The following is a 16,647-nucleotide window of genomic DNA, read 5'->3' as shown; positions in this document are numbered from 1 at the left end:
ACAACTTTAGACCAGGGGGACTCGGCACCATGACTGTCATGGTATGACAGTCATGTTTCAGGGCTAGATGTGCACACTAAAATATTATTGAAAGACGTAAATTGTGTTGATGCAGTACAATAATTATCTGCTGCTGTTGCAGCAAAGACATGTGGACAGGAGAATAAGTCAGCAGTGTTTTAAAAGTCACAAAACGCAGGGGGTATAGCCGGAGTAGGAGTCTCTTGCATTTGGCAGTAAGTACAGCAAGCTATTAAATGTTCACGTTCTTTTCAACCACGAAAAGCTACAGGCGCCCGGGCGTAAATAGAAGCAACTCTTTTTTTTTTTTTACAGAAACAGTGGGTGGCTCTTAAAAGAGCCTTTGAAGTTTGTGGGGTTCGTTCTGTCGAATCAAGGAGATTTATTTCTTGGCGGCTTTCTCGGTCTTCTTGGGGAGCAGAACAGCACAACAGAGTGCGGGCTGACTGTGTATGAGCTCCCCACCAATCAGTACTAGTGGCGTGATCGGTTCCTCCCAGTCTAACTCTGGTTCCTCCCCAAACAAGGAGGTTCCCGACCAGAGACCAATCAGAGAAAGACGGCGTCTCAGAGCCGCTGAAATAAATAGCAGGAGTTTGCGCTCATTTCACCACAACCCTTGACGTTACTGACAGAGAGAGAAAGATGGCAAGAACCAAGCAGACCGCTCGTAAATCCACCGGTGGCAAAGCCCCCAGGAAGCAACTCGCCACCAAGGCTGCTCGCAAGAGCGCGCCGGCTACCGGTGGAGTGAAGAAGCCTCACCGTTACCGTCCCGGTACAGTGGCTCTGCGGGAGATCCGTCGTTACCAGAAATCTACCGAGCTGCTGATCCGCAAGCTGCCCTTCCAGCGCCTGGTGAGGGAGATCGCCCAGGACTTTAAGACCGACCTGCGCTTCCAGAGTTCCGCTGTCATGGCTCTCCAGGAGTCAGCCGAGGCTTATCTGGTCGGTCTGTTTGAAGACACCAATCTGTGCGCCATCCACGCCAAGAGGGTGACCATCATGCCCAAAGACATCCAGCTGGCCCGTCGTATCCGTGGAGAACGTGCTTAAAGTAATCCATCACTTCACAACCCCAAAACGGCTCTTTTAAGAGCCACCCATCTAGTTTTTTAAAGAGCCTTTTCACTATGCGTAATGTAGATGATTTAATTATGTTAGGAAATATGATCGTAGCCAACATATACATATTCATGCACTTCACCTAAAAGTGAACCGACAACATTGATACTGGACACATGCAGTACGTTTACATAACGAAAAATTAAGCTTTCTCTGTTGTCATTTCTTAAGGCTAGTAATAATGCTTCCCTTATGGAATTCTCTACAAAAAGAGTTTGTATAGCCTTTTCTGAAGCCATTTCCATCATGGAAATGATCACTGCAGAGTTAAAAGCAACGTGATGACATCTGTTGGTGAAATGGGTGTAGTGCAGTCAAGTGAGGAATTACTTACAAATGAATATATTTTGCATGTGTCTAGTGTGTGTGTGTGTGTGTGTGTGTATTTAGTGACATGAACGCACACACTTTATTTTGCTATTAGTGTACAATAGGTTGTGTTAGCTGGTCCAGTTGCTCCAGGTTCTGTTGGTGTACAGGTGCACATTCTGTAGGCCCACACACCAAAACTACAAATATTAGTATTACTAACACATACGTATTGATGTCACTCTGTTGTTGAGTGCAGCCCTCATTTGAAAGTTAATTTACACTTTCCCATGACAACAAGCAAGGACAACAAGGAAGAAGGTTTTTTGTATATATATATTTTTTTCATGCTGCTTTTTTTTGTACATAGTGGTATTTTTTCTCTGTAATTTATGTTGATTTGAACTGTTTGGTTGCTACTATATATGTCTCTGAAATTAATTCAAGGACCCCAACGGAAACAAGTCGGCAAGGACTTTTTTGGTCGGACCATTTAGACAAAAGTATTATAAATGTAACTGTGTTGTTTTACATTATTTTGCCTAATAAAAATGTCAATCAATCAATCAATCAATCAATCAATGGTGAGAATGAGGGAATTTAATATCTAACGCTGTCATCAACTATGAGCAAACCATGCAGATGTGTCAGCATCACAAAGGCCTCTAGCTTCCTCCTTTTCCCAAAGCATCACTCCAGTGTACGAGAGAGGTCGATACTGTAGTGAATAAAGGCAGATTGCTGATAATATCATGCATTTGGTGATCATACTACTTAAGCATTCCGCTTATTTCTTATTTTACCAATAGTTGGAAACAGGACAAATATAGCACTTTGTGTGTACCATTCTCGTATATCTGTCAAAAATTATAAGAAAAAAAGAAATGTGTCACCCTGTTTTGGGAACACATGTCATACGCCTTGGCGATGGATGCTTTCACGCAGATGATATTATAATTCATCTGACTCTGGGTGATGGTGATTATTGTATTTTTGTCAATGACGGGGTCCACAGAACGTCCACTGTTACATGAGCCACTGCTTCATTTCATGACTATTAAAATAAATTAGTTGGTATTATAGATGCCTCTGAAACTGTGACGCGATCTACTCCAAACTTAAAGATGAAGTGATGGAGGAGGTGGAGAACACCTTCATCTGCTTTGTCAACCACCTTTTCCATCCTTCCATCAAAGTAAAGTGGACTAAGAATGATGTGGAAGTCCCTGGAGAAGATCCTATGACACGATACCTGGCTAATCCTGATGGGACCTTCCTTCACATCTCCACCCTGCGCTTCACCCCTCAGAAAGGAGACATCTATGCCCGTACTGTGGAGCACGAGGCCCTGCGGGGGCTACGGATCCTACTGAACAAATTATTCGTATTACCAAATCATTATTCCACTTATTTTTGGGCGGTGAAACCGCCCCTATATGTGAGGTTTGAAAATTGCACCCCCCCAACCCTGCGCTGTGATTGGCCACCAGTGTACCCCCCTAACCCTGCACCGTGATTGGCCAATCACAGTCTATTCAGGACTGTGATTGGCTAGTGAAACATGACACATGTGCATAGCCCTATAAATAGGACTATGCACTAAAACACATTTAGGTTTTTTTTTAAGTTAGGGGTGTACAATGGTTGGTCCACAATTTTACTTTTCTTTAAGTGAACTTCCATATTGATGAATATCCCCTTCCTTTCCATTGAGCAGGATTTCATTTCGTTTATCGTATTATACTGGGCAGTTAAGCAAACTAATTGGGCATTTTATGAAAGAAGCATGACATTTTCATCATCTATGTATCATATACCCCGAGGTTTGATTTCAGACGTGGAAGCACTTTCTGACTGACCTCTGGTGACCTTGAGCGGTCATTGACCTCATAATTGCATTTTTGCCACTTTTTGCCCCATTATTCTCCATTATAATAATATATGCTTGTTAGAATGACAGTTTTGTTCTAATAAATGAAAAATGAAACCTAGAGAGAGCTGCAGTAAAAAAGAAAAACAACAAGGTAAAAAAGTGCTAATGCATTCAAAGTGCAATTCATCTCATGATGTTGGTTTTGGGGGGCAGTATATGGTGAGCGTTCAGGGTTCTGATGGTTTGGGGGAAGAAACTGTTGGACAGCATGCTGGTGCTTGTCCCGATGCTCTTAAACCTCCTACCAGATTGCAGGAGTTCAATTATATGGTGGGAGATAATATGATATCATTTCTGTCAGAAACCGGTCTACCAGTGAACATCGATGGGGAATCCAAGCTAATATAAACTGCAGGCTTTATATTCCTGGAAAGTTTGCATGCTATAATAGAAGCCATTGTTGTCGCGTAAATACGAAATAAAATTGAAACATTGAAATAGTGTTTTAAACGACCAAACCGTCCTACTGATGATGTCACTGGTAGGCAACTGTCTGCAGCCGTCCTCTGAGACACAGAATGAGTAGACAAAAATGGTACCATAATGAACATTAGTGAGTACACCATAATGTCACACTCAGTGGTCTTTTTCACTGTCTTCATCATCTCTTTTATTCCCTTATTCCCTTCAGTCTCCTCATCTTCGTCGTCTTCGTCTTAGACCATGGCGAAATTCAGATTTTTGCTTATTGCTGCTCACGTGGTCAGACATGAGGTTGGGGAGGTCCTTATGGATTAAGGGTTTTGCTTAAATACACCCAACACATTGTCAGGGCTGGGAATCGAACCTGGGACCTTCTGTTTCCCAGGCGGCCTCTCTACCCATTCAGCCATTCAATTCAATTCAATTCAATTTTATTAAAGTGTCAAATCACAACAAGTTGTCTCAAGACACTTTACATGTAGAGAAGAGACCCGACATCCCACCCTGAGCAAGCAATTTTGCGACAGTGGCAACGAAAAACTCCCTCTTAACTGGAAGAAACGTCAGGCAGACCCTAGGCTCTAGGGTGGCGCCGCGGCCTTCTGCCTCGACCGTGTCGGGGGAAAGAAGAGAGAGAGAGGGAGAGACAGACAGAGGAGAGACAGAAAGAGATATAGTGCAAGTAGTAACAATAACAATAGTAGCAAATATAATAGTGTAAGATAGTATATGATAATATAATATAGTACAGCAATAGTGTGTATGCAGTATATAATGGTATAATAAAAGAATGTTAAGAGAATATACAGTATAGTGTAGTGGTATAGTGTAATGTAGTAGAAATCCACGGTCGTGCTCCATCTAGTGTGTGTGACAGTGTGTGTGTGTGCGTGCGCGCGTGTTTGCTTTTTGGCAACGCACACACAGCTCGCTTTGCCTGTCTTCCTGTACGTCCTCAGAACACAGAAGGGCTAGTTCACCCCCAAAATGACCTTTGGGCTTTATGCCCCCTGGCATTTTTCCTTTATATATTTTAATGTTTTTTTTTATGTTTCATACAAATGTGATAAATCAAATGATGAAATCATATAAAAAATATAATATAAATATTATTATTCCATTAAATTATAATTATACCCTGAATGTGGACCCATGTAATACACTTTGTCCCTCTCATTTTTAGAGGGACAATAGAGCTCTATTGTCCCTCTAAAAATGAGAGGGACATGTTTTCCCCTATATTATAGGGGAAAACAAAGACAGTGCTGCAAAGTAACGGAGTACATGTTCTCAAGTACATTTTTTAGGTATTTTTACGTAACTGGAGTATACGTAACTGGAGAAATACTTTCTACTTTCTACTCCACTACATCTCAGAGGGAAATATTGCACTATTACTCCACTACAATTATTTGAAATCTTTAGTTACTAGTTACTTTATATCTTTTGATTGTTATTACAAAACATACATTAATGCTTCAGCCCTATATAGCCTACTCTGGCTATTTGAAGAAAAAAAAGCTCACAACGCCTAGCCTCGCGTGGCCAGACAATATCACACGACACACTAAAGTGCTATGCGATTTTGCAAAGGCAGATTCGTCTGGAACCAGGCTACACAACGCCTGCTCAGAAGTTATGAGCTTGTAGATCTGGATTTTTTTAAATACATTTTACACATTTGAAAACTTTTACTTTTGGTACTTTAAGTAGGCACATGTTGATGCCAACCTTTTGTACTTTTAATCAAGTACATTTTTAATACTGGACTTGTACTAACAGATTTGTAAATAAGATTATTTATTTTCTACATTGCAGTATTGATACTTTTAATTAATTAAAACATTTGAGTACTTCTTCCATCACTGAACAAAGACACCTCCTTGTGGCAGAATCACCCAATCATGTGGTGGGAGTAGCACACTACATTTGCATGGGGTTGGTATAAATACTGGTGCAACACCGGTTTCAAGTCACATCGTCTTTGATCTCTTCACAAGGAGAGAGAAAATGCCCGAAGCTGCGAAACCAGCGCCCAAGAAGGGCTCCAAGAAAGCCGTCACCAAGACCGCTACGAAGGGCGGCAAGAAGCGCAGAAAGTCCAGGAAGGAGAGCTATGCCATCTACATCTATAAGGTCATGAAGCAGGTTCACCCTGACACCGGTATTTCTTCCAAGGCCATGGGCATCATGAACTCCTTTGTCAACGACATCTTTGAGCGTATCGCGGGTGAAGCCGCCAAACTGGCTAACTACAACAAGCGCCGCACCATCACATCCAGGGAGATTCAGACCGCCGTTCGCCTGCTGCTCCCAGGTGAGCTGGCCAAGCACGCCGTGTCTGAGGGCACCAAGGCTGTCACCAAGTACACCAGCTCCAAATAAACTGCCTAGTCTTTCATAAACACAACGGTCCTTTTAAGGGCCACCTATCTTTTCAAGAAAGAGTTGATCCGCATTTATCACCAGCCAATTATTTTTTGAATCAAAAGCATTTTAATAATGTTTGAGTTTGAAATTGACATTTTAACATGGGCACCCTAATACTGTAGCAAGTGCTACTAGAGATGCATGTATATATACTTTATTTTCTAACGCATGTTCCTAACGCTATTGCACTGTTATGATAACTTCTGTTTTGTTTGTCAAGTAATTGTGACAATAAAGCAACAACCCAAAAAAATACCCTGACTCAATTTATTTTGATGCCGAGTAATACCTTAAAGATTATTAATGTTGGCTGGCCTGGATGTCAATTTACTCAGCAATCGTATGCATAGGCAAAAGGAAGATGGGATTGGGATGATGGCATCATTTTACTTCATACTTTTTTAATTAAAACTTATGTAGTAGGGCCTACTCTGTGTGGAGTTTGCATGTTCTCCCCGTGTCTCCTAGGGTAGTTAATACCCTCACAAAAACATGTAGTAATCCTGGTCACTATACCGCCTCCCCCATGACAGCCGGGGCGCCTGATGGAGGGGAAGGGAACTGGTTGGAATAACGTGTTCCTTCCACGCGCTACGTCCAACCAGGGAAACTCCCCCCTGTCAGGTGACAAGAAGGTCAGTTGGCTCTCATGCCTGAAGGAAGCATGAGCTCGGCCCTGGCCTCCCTACTGTGGGGTGACAGGTGTAATACTGGTGTAGGGCTGGTGTAGTGCCCAGGATCACTTAGGAAATTGGCACCGGGTGAAAAAAAATGGGTTACAAAAATCGCGGGATAAAAAATTAAAAAAAAAAAAAAAAAACTTATGTAGTATACATGTCAGAGCTACTAGCAGACAGACCCCTTTCACAGCAGTCATTTTGACAGCTGAACACAACTGAAAATGGCATTAATTTCCTTTCCATATAGGTCATTTAGGTAGGCCTATCCATGTGGCCAGCTAATAAACACATTTAACTTCATACTGTGTGGTGTGTTGTGTTTATCCATTTTAAATTGTGTAGAGCAGTATGCCAAATGTTTTGTAAATGGCATTGGAAAAGTGGAGCTTGCTCTCAACTGGCCATCTTTGAACAAATATAAATAATAAATGTAAATGTGAAATTAACTGAAACATGTCAGGTTTTTCATAATTATTCACAAAACAAGAGCGTAGCAGAGCCAGATAAATGACCAGTGTCCTCTCATAAGTGTCCATGCCACAGGGCAGGCCAACAGCAGCACTGTGTTAGCAGACACTGAAAAGTTTTACATTTAAAACAAAACGCTTTGCTACAGACGACCTGTTTTACTTTTATTCCAAAGCCAGACATCTCAGCTTGCTCTGCAGCAAATAGGGAACTGTGTGTTCTATGTTAAAACTATTTTAAAAGACAAATTACAGAGGAAAGCTGGCAAACTACTCCTCATGTAATGCAGTATAAGTGAGGTTTTAAACATCTCCAAACAAAACGCAGGAGTATTCAGCGCTCCACATGATTTAATTATGAAGTGAAACGTGTCTGCTATCTGTTCCATTTGTTATTTGACTTCAATGTATTTCTCCGTCTGTATTTTATTTGGTTTTAGTTGGAGAGAAAACACAAGTGTCTCAGTATTCTGCAGCACAGAGCGCTGACCTAGTGGGTTGAGTCTACATGGTTCTCACATGTCCTTTAAGTTCCACCCCTCCTTCTCTTTTACCACCAGTCTGCTCAGACCTAGTACAGTGCATCTGAAATACGAGACAGAAAAGAATGGCAGAAGTCGCCCCAGCTCCAGCTGTAGCCTCCCCGGCCAAAGCAGCCAAGAAGAAGGCCGCCGCCAAACCCAAGAAGGTCGTTCCCAGCGTCCAGGAGCTCATCGTCAAGGCTGTGAGCTCTTCCAAGGAAAGGAGCGGTGTGTCTTTGGCCGCGCTCAAGAAGGCTCTAACTGCCGGCGGATACGACGTGGTGAAGAATAACATCCGTGTCAAGACCGCTGTGAAGAAACTGGTAGCAAAGGGCACCCTGCTTCAGACCAAGGGTACCGGTGCTGCCGGATCCTTCAAGCTCAACAAGAAGGCTGAAGAGAAGGCGGAGAAACCCGCTAAGAAGGCAGTCAAACCCAAGAAGGCGGCAGCCAAGAAACCCGTCGCTGCAAAAAAATCTCCCAAGAAGGCAGCAGCCAAGACGCCCGCAGCCGCTAAGAAATCTCCCAAGAAGGCAAAGAAGCCTGCAGCTGCAAAGAAACCAGTAGCCAAGAGCCCCAAGAAGGCGACCAAGAGCCCCAAGAAAGTGAAGAAGCCCGCTGCCGCCAAGAAAGCACCAGCAAAGAAGGCAGCAAAGCCCAAGGCAGCCGCTAAGAAGAAGTAAACATCCACATAACAGCCTGTTTACCCCACAAAGGCTCTTTTAAGAGCCACCCACAACTTCATTAAAGGAAAGTTCCTTAGTGTATCTGCAGTGAGAACTATGTCAATGAATGGTTTGAGTACCTTAATGTATACATTATCAGGTGAGAAACCTGACAATAGTTATAATCGGAAACTGAGCCATGTGAATCTGCACACTACAATCCCCATGTATGAAGCGCATATAATGAACATTAGTGGCGTTGTCCTAACAACGACAGAAGGCAGTAATGCTCCTCGTGCAAATCCCATCAGCAAGGTATATAAAAACACTTTCAAGCCCATGGATACACTTTTAAAGTACACAGTGCAAAAAAACACCCAAAATGGATATAATCTAATGTGTAAAAAACATTCAACACCTAAAAGAGACTAGACAAACACGAAAATAAACTGTTAAAACATTTCAAAGTATCGGGTATGATCTGATGTTTAGATCTGTCCATGCAATGCGTGATTGTGGGCAAATTAACTATTTACCAATGAGTAGGCCTATATATTATAATACATACATGTACCTATATGTATTACTTTCAAATATACATGTAGTTACACAGGCATATAGCTGACCTCATAAGCATATGATGCATGAGTGCATGACTCAGTACACTATATTGTGTTAATGCAATTAAATGATTGACTAAAGTTGCAGAAAACAAGTCTGAACAGGAGCTAAAGGTACCTATATGTACATTATGTAGTTATTATACACACACATATAGCGAGTGATCTAGCCTCGATCTCCGGGCCTTTATTGTTTAGTTTTGCTAAATACGAGTGATCAGACCTCATAAGCGCATAATGCATGAGAGTGATCTGTAAATGCTATAATTGAAAGACTGATATGACAGAATACAATTCAATAATTAACTGCTATTGCAGAAAATGAGTGTGAAGAACGGGAGAAAATGGCTAAGGAGGAACGCTTAATATAGAAACAGTGGGTGGCTCTTAAAAGAGCCTTTGTGGGGGTTGTTCAGTCGTATTAAGGGGATTTATTTCTTGGCGGCTTTTTCGGTCTTCTTGGGGAGCAGGACAGCCTGGATGTTGGGCAGCACACCGCCCTGAGCGATGGTCACTCCACCCAGCAGTCTGTTGAGCTCCTCGTCATTGCGGACGGCCAGCTGGAGATGACGGGGGATGATACGAGACTTCTTGTTGTCACGAGCAGCGTTTCCAGCCAGCTCCAGGATCTCAGCGGTCAGATACTCGAGAACAGCCGCCAGATAAACCGGGGCGCCGGCACCGACGCGCTGGGCATAGTTGCCTTTACGCAGCAGCCTGTGGACACGACCCACGGGGAACTGGAGCCCGGCACGAGATGAGCGGGTCTTAGCCTTCGCCCTGGACTTTCCTCCGGTCTTGCCTCGTCCACTCATAATTAAAATTTATTTCTAACGTTGAACTACGTAAAAATGTGCTGGAGAACAGTGACACGAAGATTTTTATATCCTCAACTTAGTACTGTCTGTGAGCGCCCCACCAATCATAAATATGAATGAGAGAGTGGGGTGAGTGTGTATGAGTTCCCCTCCAATCACTACGAGTAGCGTGATAGTCCTGTAGCAGAGGCCCTCAGATTTTGAGATACCCCCACCCGAGTTAGAACAAAACACAACCATGTTTTTTCTTATCTTTAGGGTCTCCCATTAATGAAATGGATTGTTGTGAAATTTTATTTTGGGGCAAAATTAGTTTTTTTGGCTATTCTTTAGAACTACCCCAATCTCTAAAAAAGGCGAATCTGAATAGGGCAAAGGTGACCACAAATGCTATAACTTGAGAATGCTCACTCTTATCTTCATCAAATTTGCTGAGGTATGAACCAGGTGTCTACCCTACATCACCAAAGAGTCAGAATGTAATTTACATAAAGAAATACTGAAATATAGTCCTTTAAACATACCTTTAGTTTAGGCAGAAATTGTACTTTTGTAGTGAGGACTCCTCTACTTTCCCTCATTTAGAAAAAAAATCACACCCTGTGTGAAGTGGGCGGTGTCTTGCTAGCTAATCACAATACTGAATGGAGTCAACCAATCATGTACAAAAGATAAATACATTTATTGAAACACTCTTTATGATGGACGAAACCATAACTTGAAAAAAACAAATTTATGTTTTTTTTTCAAGTTATGGTTGCTTATATAGGGCTATGCACATGTGTCATGTGACACTGGCCAATCACAGTCCTGAATAGATTGTGATTGGCCAATCACAGCGCAGGATAATTGTACAAATTTCCAAACCTCACTTTCAGGGCCGGTTTCACTGCCCAAGATATTTGTACATTTTTCCAAATCTCACTTATAGGGGCGGTTTCACCGCCCAAAAACATACATTTATGTCAAATAAGCTGTTAGTGCATAGCCTAAGATGCTATTAAACAATAACCAGTGGTTGTATGGAGAGATCTAGTACAGTTTTATTGCAAATGAGACTTCTTTAGACATACCCCTAATCACAGTATTCCATTTGTGTAATGCTTCTCTGTATTGAGGCCTGCAATTCTCAACAAAATGAATTAATCTATGCTCCTATGCAGCAATCATGTGTGAGTGTGATTGAATATGGTGCTGTACTTTGCTCACATACATAATTGCCTCAACATTGCCCCAAAATCACAAGAATAGATATTCAGGGAGGGTTAAACAATGCCAACTGAGAAGGAATTTGACTTTTAATTTGATTTGGACTTTTATTTGGTATATTTAGAAGTACAAAAAGTAAAGTGTTATTCCAACATAAAAATAATAGGCGGGTGCATATATGAAAAAAAGCACTGTACCCTAAAAAATTGGAACAAAAGGTTTCTCAACAGTTTTTTGTAGTATTAGGTGTCCTAAATAACATACTAAAAGTTTACCAAAGTTTGACCACTTTTAAGGTGTTATTTTCAAGATGGTGTCCAAGATGGCCAAAAAAACATTAAAATAGCTTCATTATGTATCCTAGACAAGTACGTTTTGTGTCTAATCCCATGTTTTGGGGGCCTGGGAATCCATCCATTGGACCAAATTGCAGAGATACAATTAGATCATTGTGAAATCCAATATTTTGTGACTCTATTAAAACACTCTGAAATGGTCACCCGCTTAACTAATTATATAATAAATCTCCAACTACTTATATTTCTTTTTTACTGGAACAAGGCTTCAAGATATTATATATCCTCAAAACACAACAAAACTAATAGTCACAATTTGCAGTAATTCAGAAGGTGGTGGCAGAGAATATTGTCAGTTGATAGATAGTATTGTTTTCAATATTGAAAGGTTTTGGATAGCTCTGTGGATCAAATTTAGTCCAAACTAAATTCATCTTTGACTATACACCCCACCCCAAAAAAATATCTTGCATTATGAACCAATATCTCTGCACCCCTCCCCTTACCTACCCAACTGCATTACTCCTCCCCTACATACACGAGAATATTTATTTTTCTCGTGGACAAGCGCAGTGTCATCTTGTAGACACAAGATTTTGAAAAACATGAAATAGATGTTTTAACACATTAGGAAGGCAATCAGTGTGAGTGTGCAAAGAGGGGTGGGGGTGGTTATGGAGGTTAGTGTAGAGCTGTCAGAACCGTATCTACTGGGTGCCTAGACAGAGGGGAGTATGGGGGGTGGGTCTGGTCTAGAGTTTAGTGGGCCTAGGGTTCCCCTCAGGTGGGTAGAGGGGAGTATGGGGGTCACTGGATTGCTCCCTGGGCACTTGGAGCGCAGAAGAGCAAAGTTAGGAGCCAAGGAGACCCTGAGCTTCTCCTGTCCCCCATGTCCGACGTGCAAAACCTCCAACAGAAATGATTCACCATTTCAACGAAGACAGTTTTGCAAACGATACATGAAAGATAAACTTGTATCTTTGCCAGATCTCACTCCAAGTGGCTTAGGGAGCCTGCGCTCTCCTCGTTCTCAGCTCCTCCAAAAGCAAATTAGCATTTGGGATACAAACGATTTCTAAGTCACGGCACGCTGGAGGACGGAGTGAGGAGGAGGCAGAAATTAAGGTATTGGAATTTAGCTAATGCGTGAGGCTGAGAGAAGTGTCCCTATGTCGCCTGGCTCACTGGATAGTCCCACTGGGACTCCAAGCCCTTATGGCTCGGAGCATCCTCTCCCCTCTCCTCTCCTCTTAGTCTCAGTCTCTTAGTATCGACCCAAGGAACCATCACGCCAGTAGTTCTAAAGAATAGCCCAAAAAACTAATTTTGCCCCAAAATAAAATTTCACAACAATCCATTTCATTAATGGGAGACCCTAAAGATAAGAAAAAACATGGTTGTGTTTTGTTCTAACTCGGGTGGGGGTATCTCAAAAACTAAGGACTTTTTTGAGGACTTGCTACAGGACTATGAACGGTTCCTCCCAGAGAAGGAGGTTCCTGACCACTGACCAATCAGAGAACGACGGCGTCTCAGAGCCGCTGAAATAAATTGCTGCAGTTTGCGCCTTTTATGACACAACTCTAATACTAAATTTGTAAAAAGTTTAGAACCTAAAGAGACATGGCAAGAACCAAGCAGACTGCTCGCAAGTCCACTGGTGGCAAAGCTCCTAGGAAGCAGCTCGCCACCAAGGCAGCTCGTAAGAGCGCGCCGGCAACCGGTGGAGTGAAGAAGCCTCACCGTTACCGTCCCGGTACAGTGGCTCTGAGGGAGATCCGTCGTTACCAGAAATCTACCGAGCTGCTGATCCGCAAGCTGCCCTTCCAGCGCCTGGTGAGGGAGATCGCCCAGGACTTCAAGACCGATCTGCGCTTCCAGAGCTCCGCTGTCATGGCTCTCCAGGAGTCAGCCGAGGCTTATCTGATCGGTCTGTTTGAAGACACCAACCTGTGCGCCATCCATGCTAAGAGGGTGACCATAATGCCCAAAGACATCCAGCTGGCCCGTCGTATCCGTGGAGAACGTGCTTAAACTTGTAAACCTCTGACAAACCCCCAAAACTGCTCTTTTAAGAGCCACCCACTTATTTATTTAAAATAATTCCACATAATATGTAAACTGTCATAGTCACATCAGCCACAATCTGGGAACCCAGAACCAAATGAGAAGGAAAAACAGCGCCCTCTGCTGTTTGTACTATCTCACTTGGCTCTGGGACAATGACGACGTAGCACCTGTGCGCAAGGAAACCGGGGTTTTGGTCTGCCTTCAGCGTTTCACTTCCGGTGGTGCGACTATGTTTTCATTCCCACTAACAATATGTCTACACGGAACACTAACACCACTTCTCCCAGAGAACATGGATCGTTTTGGTTATAAGCCCACTTGTTTCTATGATAAAAGAGCAAGTTAAAATGTGAATATCTTTTCGTGGTTTTGTCTGCTCCGCGGACGCTATTGTTAAATTAGTTTCGGTTGGTTTCGAGTGGGGAATGATCGGCGGACACGTAAATCCCGCCCACTACATTTGATTGGGTAAAGCACGGCCTGCTTCCTGATCTGAAGGCACGCCCACTTGTAGCCCAGTGTGTACACGTTATTATGACGAACCTTCACGACAGATTCCAACGCAGAGCAGAATCTGTTCTTGAGAGATTACATCAGCCATAACGTTATGACTGATATATACTAGGTCTATATACACAGGATATAGACCTAGTATATAAATTCATGATCTTAAGTCGTTTGTGTTTTTATTACATTCAAAAGGTAATATGTAATTACCATAATGGGCTATTTGATCAGTGACGGGGGTCTCTCCTCCATCTCTAGCCCTTAATAACTGTGGAATGCCCTCGCGGACCATCCGAGAGCACCACAGTCGATTGACACTTTTAAAAAGGGCCTAAAAACCTTCCTTTTTAACAAGGCATTTGCATAGATAGAGATGTAGTTGTTTTATCTTTTTAAACTTCTACTGTGCCTGCTGACTTGATTTGAAGTTTATTTCATTTCACTGTTTTATTATTATTGTTGTTTTCTCTTTCTTTTTATGTTTTTAATCCTGTAGCACTTTGAGATTTGCTTCAAATATAAAGTGCGTTATTATTATTATTATTAATAAACACAAAATAAAACTAATGATGGATAAAGGAATGTAGAGAGTTTCACGATCAAAGTGGGTGATGATGTCATCAAAAGAAAGGATGAAATTACCTACCTGGGCTCCATCTTGGAGGCAAACCTCTCTGGTAACAAAAACGCTGAAAAAGTGATCAAAAATGTCAACCAAACAACACGCTATTTGTGGAGGATTGATCGTCTAGTCAGTAAGAATACTGTGAAGATTCTTGCGGGGGCCCTCATTCAAGGTCATTATGATTATGCATGCACTTCATGGTATCACAACACCTCCAAGGCCTTAAAAACAAGGCTCCAAACATCCCAAAACAAACTTGTAAGGCTACTTCTTGGCCTCAATCACAAAACCCATCTAACCCCTGCTCATTTTGCTAGGATTGGATGGCTTAAGGTGGACATACACTACGAGATGATCTTAATATTAACGATTTTTAAATCGGGTATCATCACACACTACAAGATCATCTTTCAAGATTCTCTTATCAGATTATCTTAAACATGCACACACTACACGATTAAAAAAATCGGGGGCATCTCACAATACAAGATTCTATCCAGATTCTCGGACTTGCAAACAGCAATAATAAATAGAAAAATATATTTAAAAAATAATTATTATTAATTATTAATAATTATAATGATATAAGATATTATTTCAGTAGCCTATATTATTTTGATATTAAATAAAGTTACACATTTCAATTCATTTTCAATTCAGTGTTTTTCTCCGACAGCCAGCTGCGCTCCTGAGCAGCGCACGCGCGCGCGCGCGCACACACACACACACACACACACACACACACACACACACACACACACACACACACACGGTGCACTGCGTCAGAGCAGATCTACAAGCTCACAACGCGTCTCATTCGCGGTAGGCTACTTGTGGTCTTGTATATATCGCATTAGCTGTAGAATACAACTCTCGTAGACGTATTTATGATTATGACGTTTTCAATCTACGAGAGTTGTAGGGTTCACCCCCTATGGACACAGGAACTTTCAGCACTATACCCCCTAGACACTCCAAACATGTACAAATTAAAAATAAAGGTGCTTATTTCCACGCTCCAAATGTTAACTCTCGCTACGGGGTAGTAGTTTAATGTAATAATCCATATCTTTCAATAAAGAAGTGTTTTAATGCCGTCTATGGCCGAATGCCATTTTTTCACCCTCGCTTACTTCCTGTTTACATTGAGTGTAATTCCGGGTTTCACCAGATGGGCGCGTCACCACCGCCCATTGGGAACTTCCGACAGAATCAGCCACAGACGGCATTAAACACTTCTTTATTGAAATATATGGATTATTACATTAAACTACTACCCCGTAGCGATAGCTAACACTTGTTGCGTGGGGGTAAGCACCTTTATTTTCAATTTGTACATGTTTGGAGTGTCTACGGGGCATAGTGCAGAAAGTCCCTGTGTCCATGGGGGTGAACCCTACAACTCTCGTAGATTGAAAACGTCAGAATCATAAATACGAGAGTTGTATTCTACAGCTAATATCGCATAATCATTTTAACCACTCGAAACCATTGTGCGACGAAGAACAAAATAATCCTGGCTGGCTCAGAGACTTCCCTTGCAACATTTTGCAAAATTTATGGATTTAAGAACTATGAAGGGTGCACCAACATGAAAGTTTTTTTTCTAAAGCATTAGATGGCGGGCCAGAACATAATGAAAGGCTAATTTAAGGAATGGATAGTTAAAAAATGTACTGGAACTCCAAGAGTCAAGACAGAACGCCTTATATTTGGCACACATTTGTGATACTCTCACAGAGAATGAGCTATTGGGTGGCATAATAAACCGTAAACGAGCGGTCCCCCCCCCCCCCTCCAAGACTGACCATGTAGCAAAGCCTACCGTCCTCATTATAATCATTCAATAATTTGAATGATTTTACTTTTATTCTCATTATACCCCGCAATGCCAGACGTAGGCTACAACGTCACATTATTAAGCATGA

General features: G+C 42.0%; 5 protein-coding genes across 5 annotated transcripts; 4 read left to right on the top strand and 1 right to left on the bottom strand.

Annotated features, from left to right (window-relative positions):
- Positions 1-666: 666 nt before the first annotated feature.
- On the top strand, positions 667-1,096 carry LOC308092981 (histone H3.2; the record flags this gene model as incomplete). Its single annotated transcript, XM_080439166.1, has 1 exon — positions 667-1,096. The coding sequence occupies one exon, from the start codon at positions 667-669 to the stop codon at positions 1,075-1,077; it is 411 nt and encodes a 136-aa protein (XP_080295292.1). The 3' UTR covers positions 1,078-1,096.
- Positions 1,097-5,821: 4,725 nt separating this feature from the next.
- On the top strand, positions 5,822-6,196 carry LOC308092998 (histone H2B-like; the record flags this gene model as incomplete). Its single annotated transcript, XM_080439183.1, has 1 exon — positions 5,822-6,196. One exon carries the CDS (start codon positions 5,822-5,824, stop codon positions 6,194-6,196), a length of 375 nt encoding a protein of 124 aa, XP_080295309.1.
- A 1,799-nt stretch (positions 6,197-7,995) lies between these two features.
- LOC308092973 (histone H1-like) lies at positions 7,996-8,592 on the top strand (the record flags this gene model as incomplete). The annotated part of the gene is made up of 1 exon (XM_080439158.1): positions 7,996-8,592. One exon carries the CDS (start codon positions 7,996-7,998, stop codon positions 8,590-8,592), a length of 597 nt encoding a protein of 198 aa, XP_080295284.1.
- Positions 8,593-9,625: 1,033 nt separating this feature from the next.
- On the bottom strand, positions 9,626-10,009 carry LOC308092985 (histone H2A-like; the record flags this gene model as incomplete). Its single annotated transcript, XM_080439170.1, has 1 exon — positions 9,626-10,009. The coding sequence occupies one exon, from the start codon at positions 10,007-10,009 to the stop codon at positions 9,626-9,628; it is 384 nt and encodes a 127-aa protein (XP_080295296.1).
- Positions 10,010-13,140: 3,131 nt separating this feature from the next.
- LOC308092982 (histone H3.2-like) lies at positions 13,141-13,551 on the top strand (the record flags this gene model as incomplete). Its single annotated transcript, XM_080439167.1, has 1 exon — positions 13,141-13,551. The coding sequence occupies one exon, from the start codon at positions 13,141-13,143 to the stop codon at positions 13,549-13,551; it is 411 nt and encodes a 136-aa protein (XP_080295293.1).
- Between the last annotated feature and the right edge of the window lie 3,096 nt (positions 13,552-16,647).

This window comes from Gymnoscopelus braueri (genome assembly GCF_963280865.1).
Source record: "Gymnoscopelus braueri genome assembly, chromosome: 10".
In the NCBI taxonomy this organism is placed as follows: domain Eukaryota; kingdom Metazoa; phylum Chordata; class Actinopteri; order Myctophiformes; family Myctophidae; genus Gymnoscopelus; species Gymnoscopelus braueri.
Note: the sequence above shows the minus strand (reverse complement) of the source record. Positions and strands in the feature narration are given on the sequence as shown.